Source organism: Lampetra planeri, unplaced genomic scaffold, assembly GCF_965212315.1.
Source record: "Lampetra planeri unplaced genomic scaffold, kcLamPlan1.2.h2 scaffold_426, whole genome shotgun sequence".
Taxonomy (NCBI): Eukaryota; Metazoa; Chordata; class Hyperoartia; order Petromyzontiformes; family Petromyzontidae; genus Lampetra; species Lampetra planeri.
This window is the reverse complement of record NW_027615249.1, coordinates 2,040-10,000: the sequence shown is the minus strand read 5'-3', so window position 1 is coordinate 10,000 and position 7,961 is coordinate 2,040. Positions and strand designations below refer to the sequence as shown.

The window sequence follows — 7,961 nt, the reverse complement described above, 5'->3', positions numbered from 1 at the left end:
GTGTGTGTACACTGTGTGTGTGTGTACACTGTGTGTGTACACTGTGTGTGTGTGTATGTGTACACTGTGTGTGTGTACACTGTGTGTGTGTACACTGTGTGTGTGTACACTGTGTGTGTGTGTATGTGTACACTGTGTGTGTGTACACTGTGTGTGTACACTATATGTGTGTGTGTGTATGTGTACACTGTGTGTGTGTACACTGTGTGTGTGTACACTGTGTGTGTGTACACTGTGTGTGTGTACACTGTGTGTGTGTGTATGTGTACACTGTGTGTGTGTACACTGTGTGTGTGTACACTGTGTGTGTACACTATATGTGTGTGTATGTGTACACTGTGTGTGTGTACACTGTGTGTGTGTACACTGTGTGTGTGTACACTGCGTGTGTACACTGTGTGTGTACACTATGTGTGCGTGCACGTGTGTGTACACTGTGTGTATGTGTAACACTGTGTGTGCATGTGTACACTATGTGTGTATGTGTAACACTGTGTGTGCGTGTGTGTGCGCGTGTGCGTGTATGTGTAACACTGCGTGCGCGTGTGTGTACGTGTAACACTGTGTGTGTGCGCGTGTGCGTGTATGTGTACACTGTGTGTACGTGTAACACTGTGTGTGTGTGTACACTATGTGTGCGCGTGCGTGTGTCCGCGCGTGTGTACGTACGTGTGTACGTGTAACACTGCGTGTGTACACTGTGCGTGTGTGTACACTGTGCGTACACTATGTGTACGCGTGCGTGTGTCCGCGCGTGTGTACGTACGTGTGTATGTGTAACACTGCGTGTGTACACTGTGCGTGTGTACACTGTGCGTACACTATGTGTGCGCGTGCGTGTGTCCGCGCGCGTGTACGTACGTGTGTCCCCTCACACCTGGTAGCCAAACGACTCCAGGACGGACATGCCGTGGTGCGTCGCCGCCGCCGCCGCCACCGCCGCCGCCGTCGCCGGAAGGTATCCCGGGGTTACGGGGGGCCCCCCCCCGACCCCTCCCCCGGACTTGCCCCCCCCCGCCGAACCCCCCGGCCCCCCCCCCACCTCCTCCGACGACGACTGCAGACGTCGAGGAGGAGGAGGAGGACTTGGACTTGCCCAGGTGCACATGCTGAACGTGGCGGTTCAGGTGCGACTTGGTCTTGAAGAGGGTGCCGCACTGAGGGCACGGGTGCTTCTTCTCGGGGCTGCTCCAGCCCATGTGCTTGCACGACTCTGGGGGGTGAGGGTCAGAGGGTCAGGGGGTGAGGGGGTCAGAGGGGGTGAGGGGGTCAGAGGGTGAGGGGGTCAGAGGGTGAGGGGGGGTGAGGGTGAGTGAGAGAGTGACAGAGTTCCACACTTCTCGGGGCTGCTCCAGCCCATGTGCTTGCACGACTCTGGGGGGTGAGGGTCAGAGGGTCAGTGAGGGGGTCAGAGGGTGAAGGTCAGAGGATTAGAGGATGAGAGGGTGAGTGAGAGAGTGACAGAGTTCCACACTTATCGGGGCTGCTCCAGCCCATGTGCTTGCACGACTCTGGGGGGGTGGTGAGGGTCAGAGGGTGAGGGTCAGAGGGTGAGGGTCAGAGGGTCAGAGGGTGAGGGGGTCAGAGGGTGAGGGGGTGAGTGAGAGAGTGACAGAGTTCTACACTTATCGGGGCTGCTCCAGCCCATGTGCTTGCACGACTCTGGGGGGTGAGGGTCAGAGGGTCAGAGGGTGAGGGTCAGAGGGGGTGAGGGGGCCAGAGGGGGTGAGGGGGTCAGAGGGTGAGGGGGTCAGAGGGTGAGGGGGTCAGAGGGTGAGGGAGAGTGAGAGGGTGAGGGGGGTTGAGAGCGTCAGAGGGTGAGGGGGGTGAGTGTCAGACGGTGAGAGGGTGAGGGAGGGTTAGAGGGTGAGGGAGGGTCAGAGGGTGAGGGGGGGGTGAGTGAAGAGGGTGAGGGGAGGTGAGTGAGAGGGGGTGAGAGGGTGAGGGGGGTGAGAGCGTCAGAGGGTGAGGGAGGGTCAAAGGGTGAGGGAGGGTCAGAGGGTGAGGGGGGTCAGAGGGTGAGGGGGGTCAGAGGGTGAGGGGGGTGAGAGGTGAGGGAGGGTCAGAGGGTGAGGGGGGTCAGAGGGTGAGGGGGGTGAGAGCGTCAGAGGGTGAGGGAGGGTCAGAGGGTCAGAGGGTGAGGGAGCGTCAGAAGGTGAGGGGGGTGAAAGGTGAGGGAGGGTCAGAGGGTGAGGGGGGTCAGAGGGTGAGGGGGGTGAGAGGTGAGGGAGGGTCAGAGGGTGAGGGGGGTGAAAGGTGAGGGAGGGTCAGAGGGTGAGGGGGGTCAGAGGGTGAGGGGGGTGAGAGGTGAGGGAGGGTCAGAGGGTGAGGGGGGTCAGAGGGTGAGGGGGGTGAGAGCGTCAGAGGGTGAGGGAAGGTCAGAGGGTCAGAGGGAGCGTCAGAAGGTGAGGGAGCGTCAGAAGGTGAGGGGGGTGAAAGGTGAGGGAGGGTTAGAGGGTGAGGGGGGTCAGAGGGTGAGGGGGGTGAGAGGTGAGGGAGGGTCAGAGGGTGAGGGGGGTCAGAGGGTGAGGGGGGTGAGAGCGTCAGAGGGTGAGGGAGGGTCAGAAGGTGAGGGGGGTGAAAGGGTCAGAGGGTGAGTGAGAGGATCAGAGGGTCAGAGGTTGAAGGTCAGAGGATGAGATGGTGAGTCAGAGGGTGAGTGGGTCAGAGGGTGAGTGGGTCAGAGGGTGAGTGAGAGGGTGAGGGGGGGTGAGAGGGTCAGAGGGTGGGTGAGAGGGTCAGAGGGTGAGGGTCAGAGGGTGAGGGGCATTGAGAGGGTCAGAGGGTGAGGGTCAGAGGGGTTGAGAGGGTCAGAGGGTGAGGGTCAGAGGGTGAGGGGGGTTGAGAGGGTCAGAGGGTGAGTGAGAGGGTGAGGATGTGATAGTGTCTACCCGTGTCTGTCTCTCCCCGTGTCTCCCTGTGTCTCTGTCTCTCTCCCTGTGTCTCTCCCTGGGTCTCCCTGTCTCTCCATGTCCCCTCGCGTCTCCCCGTGTCTCCCTGTGTCTCTGTCTCTCTCCCTGTGTCTCTGTCTCTCTCCCTCTCTCTCCCTGTGTCTCCCTGTGTCTCTGTCTATCTCCATGCGTCTCCCCCCGTGTCTCCCCCCGTGTCTCCCCCCGTGTCTCCCCCCGTGTCTCCCCCCGTGTCTCTCCCCGTGTCTCCCCCCGTGTCTCCCCCCGTGTCTCTCCCCGTGTCTCTCCCCGTGTCTCCCCCCGTGTCTCCCCCCGTGTCTCTCCCCACGTCTCCGTGTCTCCCCCCGTGTCTCTCCCTGTCTCTCCCCGTGTCTCTCCCCGTGTCTCCCGGTGTCTCCCGGTGTCTCTCCCCACGTCTCCGTCTCTCCCCGTGTCTCTCCCTGTCTCTCCCCGTGTCTCTCCCTGTCTCTCCCCGTGTCTCTCCCCGTGTCTCCCGGTGTCTCTCCCTGTCTCTCCCCGTGTCTCTCCCTGTCTCTCCCCGTGTCTCTCCCCGTGTCTCCCGGTGTCTCTCCCTGTGTCTCTCCCCACGTCTCCGTGTCTCTTCCCGTGTCTCCCCGTGTCTCTCCCCACGTCTCCCCGTGTCTCTCCCCGTGTCTCTCCCTTTGTCTCTCCCCACGTCTCTGTGTCTCTCCCCGTGTCTCCCCGTGTCTCCCCGTGTCTCCCCGTGTCTCCCCGTGTCTCCTCGTGTCTCCTCGTGTCTCCTCGTGTCTCTCCCTCCCTCCCTCCCCCCCACCACCACCACCAACACCACCAACACCACCAACACCACCACCACCACCACTCCTCTTCTCACCTTTGCTGCAAATGCTGCACAGGCCGTTGAGGGGGCCCCCCTGCTTGTGCATGTGCATGTGGTCCGCAATGTACGACGGACTCAGCAGCTTGGAGCACACGTGGCACTGAACCTTCTCCTCGTGGCGCACCATGTGGGCGCGCAGGCGGTCGCGCGTCGCGAACGCAGACTCGCACGTCTGCGGCACCACCAACAACAACAATCGACAACAGCCGGCAACGTCAGCAACAACAACCATCAACAACCACAACAACAATCAGCAACAACCAGGGTGGTCAGGGTAGCTTGCTGTAGCGCAGACTCGCACGTCTGCGGCGGTGCCACCACCAACACAACAACCACAACCACCACCAACAACCACCACCACCACCACCACCACCAATAACATCAACAGCCACATCACCAACAACTTTTCAACCACTACAGCCACAAGTCGTGGTGCAAACGCAGGCTGGCACACACACACACGTGTCCATGTCACAACCACCACAACAACCACCATCACCTGGCACTTGTCACAACCACCACAACAACCACCATCATCTGGCACTTGTCACAACCACCACAACAACCACCATCACCACCACAGCGCGTCAGGCTAACGGCAGTGCCGCCGCTCCCACTACCATCATCACCATCGCCATCATCACCACCGCCATCATCACCACCACATCACCACCACCATCATCATCACATCACCACCACCATCATCATCATCACCACATCACCACCACCACATCACCACCATCGCCATCATCATCACCACCACCACCACCACCACAACATCAACGAACACCACATCACCACCACATCACCACCACCACCATCGTCGTCATCATCACCACCACCACCACCACCACCACAACATCAACCAACACCACATCACCACCACCATTTTCACCACCACCATCATCACCATGACCACAGCCACCACATCAACCAACACCACAACACCACCACTACAACACCACCACCATCACAACATCAACCAACACCACATCACCACCACCATTTTCACCATCACCACCACCATCACAACATCAACCAACACCACATCACCACCACCATTTTCACCATCACCATCACCACCACCATCACAACATCAACCAACACAACATCACCACCACCATCATCATCACCACCACCACAACATCAACCAACACCACCACCATTTTCACCACCACCACTACCACAGCCACCACATCAACCAACACCACCAACGTCATCACCACATCATCATCACCACCACCACCACCACAACATCAACCAACACCACAACACTACCACATCAACCAACACCACATCACCACCAACACCACAACACCACCACCATTTTCACCACCACCACCACCACCACAGTAATTGTCTCACCTGGCACTTGAACGGCCGCTCCGTGGAATGGACCTGCCTCACGTGATTGTTGAGGTGGTCCGGCCTGCCACAGCGAGACACGAAAACACGCCGGCGGGAAGGTCACGAAGGTCACGAAGGTCACAAAGGTCACGAAGGTCACGGAACAACTCTCCTCCCATGGACCACCCCGCCACGATAAAGATCCCACACAAGACAACAAAGATCTCCCGTGTAAAAGTCCCCCCATCCCCAACGCTCCTAGCCACCCTCCACAGACCTCCCCTTCTCAATAAAAGTCCCCCATATCCCCCAACGCTCATAGCCACCCTCCACAGACCTCCCCTTCACAATAAAAGCCCCCCCTATCCCCCAACGCTCATAGCCACCCTCCACAGACCTCCCCTTCACAATAAAAGTCCCCCATATCCAACGCTCCTAACAACCCTCCACAGACCTCCCCTTCACAATAAAAGCCCCCCATCCCCAACGCACTTAACAACCCTCCACAGATCTCCCCTTCACAATAAAAGTCCCCCCCATCCACCAACGCTCCTAACAACCCTCCACAGACCTCCCCTTCACAATAAAAGCCCCCCATCCACCAACGCTCCTAACCACCATCCACAGACCTCCCCTTCACAATAAAAGTCCCCCATCCCCAACGCTCCTCACTACCCTCCACAAAAAGTCCCCCATCCACCAACGCTCCTAACAACCCTCCACAGACCTCCCCTTCACAATAAAACTCCCCCCCCCCCATCCCCAACGCTCCTAACAACCCTCCACAGACCTCCCCTTCACAATAAAAGTCCCCCCCCATCCCCAACGCTCCTAACAACCCTCCACAGACCTCCCCTTCACAATAAAAGTCCCACCATCCACCAACGCTCCTAACAACCCTCCACAGACCTCCCCTTCACAATAAAAGTCCCCCCCCATCCCAAACCGTCCACAGACCTCCCTTTCACAATAAAAGTCCCCCATCCCCAACGCTCCTAACAACCCTCCACAGACCTCCCCTTCACAATAAAAGTCCCCCCCCAATCGCAAACCGTCCACAGACCTCCCCTTCACAATAAAAGTCCCCCCATCCCCAACGCTCCTAACAACCCTCCACAGAACTCCCCTTCACAATAAAAGTCCCCCCCCTTAATAATAAAAGTCCCCCCACCTCCAACGCTCCTAACAACCCTCCACAGATCTCTCCTTCACAATAAAAGTCCCCCATCCCCAACGCTCCTAACCACCTTCCACACACCTCCCCTTCACAATAAAAGTCCCCCCTTCATACTAAAAGTCCCCCCCATCCGCAACGCTCCTAGCCACCCTCCACAGACCTCCCCTTCACAATAAAAGTCCCCCACCCCCCCCTAAACCCAACCCACACCTCCCCCCTCCCACACACCTGGAGAAGCCCTTGGCGCAGTGGTGGCACACGTACGGCTTGTGCATAGACCCCCGCTTCACAATAAAAGTCCCCCCATCCACCAACGCTCCTAACAACCCTCCACATACCTCCCCTTCACAATAAAAGTCCCCCATCCCCAACGCTCCTCACTACCCTCCACAAAAAGTCCCCCATCCCCAACGCTCCTAACAACCCTCCCCAAACCTCCCCTTCACAATAAAATTCCCCCATCCACCAACGCTCCTAACAACCCTCCACAGACCTCCCCTTCACAATAAAAGTCCCCCCCCATCCCCCAATGCTCCTAACCACCCTTCACAGACCTCCCCTTCACAATAAAAGTCCCCCATCCCCAACACTCCTAACCACCCTCCACAGACCTCCCCTTCACAATAAAAGTCCCCCCCATCCCCCAATGCTCCTAACCACCCTTCACAGACCTCCCCTTCACAATAAAAGTCCCCCATCCCCAACACTCCCTAACAACCCTCCACAGACCTCCCCTTCACAATAAAAGTCCCCCACCCCCCCCCCCCCCCCCAAAAACCCACACCTCCCTCCACCCCACACACACACACCTGGAGAAGCCCTTGGCGCAGTGGTGGCACACGTACGGCTTGTGCACGCCGCCCTCGTGCATGCGGACGTGGTAGCTCATGCGGTCCTTGCGCTTGAAGCGCTGGTGGCACACGTGGCACTCGAACGGCTTCTCGTCCGAGTGCGACAGCTTGTGCCGGTTGAGGTGGTACACGTCGCGAAAGGCTTTGCCGCACAACTCGCAGGCGTGGTTCTTGCGCGCCGGGCGAGGGGACCGTCCCGAGGATGAGGACGAGGACGGGGGGGCCGACTCCGACGATGCCGACGATGCCGGAAGACGAGGAGGTGGGGATGGCGGGTACCAGTCCGACGAGGTGGGCGGCGGCCGATGAGGTGAGGTCACTCGCTGCGAGGGGGCGTGTGTGTGTGTGTGTGGTGGGGTGGGTGTGTGTGGTGTGTGTTAGTGCGTGTGTGGTGTGTGTGTGTGTGTTGTGGTGGGGTGGGTGTGTGTGGTGGTGTGTGTGTGGTGTGTGTGTTAGTGTGTGTGCGGTGGGGTCGTGTGGTGTGGTGGGGTGGTAGTGTGTGGTGTGTGTGTGAGGTGTGTGTGTGGTGTGTGGTGGGGTGGGTGTGTGTGGTGTGTGTGTGTATTGTGTGTGTTAGTGCGTGTGTGGTGTGTGTGTGTGTGGTGGGTGTGTGCGGTGGGGTGTGTGGTAGTGTGTGTGTGTGGTGTGTGTGTTAGTGTGTGTGCGGTGGGGTCGTGTGGTGGGGTGGTAGTGTGTGGTGTGTGTGTGTGTGAGGTGTGTGTGTGGTGTGTGGTGGGGTGGTGTGTGTGTTAGTGTGTGTGTGTGGTGCGTGTGTGTGGTGGTGTGTGTGTGAGGTGTGTGTGTGTGTGTGGTGTGTG

At 58.8% G+C, this 7,961-nt stretch overlaps 1 protein-coding gene and 1 long non-coding RNA gene across 2 annotated transcripts in view; both read right to left on the bottom strand.

Moving 5' to 3' along the window:
- The window catches only part of LOC144741116 (uncharacterized), an 18,465-nt gene extending 17,480 nt beyond the window's left edge, over nucleotides 1-985 (bottom strand). Inside the window, exon 1 of the long non-coding RNA XR_013589882.1 lies at nucleotides 862-985. This is a non-coding gene — a long non-coding RNA (uncharacterized LOC144741116). The remainder of the gene's footprint in view (nucleotides 1-861) is intronic.
- A 31-nt stretch (nucleotides 986-1,016) lies between these two features.
- On the bottom strand, nucleotides 1,017-7,313 carry LOC144741117 (myc-associated zinc finger protein-like; the record flags this gene model as incomplete). Its single annotated transcript, XM_078623751.1, has 4 exons — nucleotides 1,017-1,213; nucleotides 3,763-3,940; nucleotides 5,134-5,197; nucleotides 7,102-7,313. Coding segments are annotated over 4 exons (651 nt in total), but the record flags the coding sequence as incomplete, so codon positions are not given.
- Nucleotides 7,314-7,961: the final 648 nt, after the last annotated feature.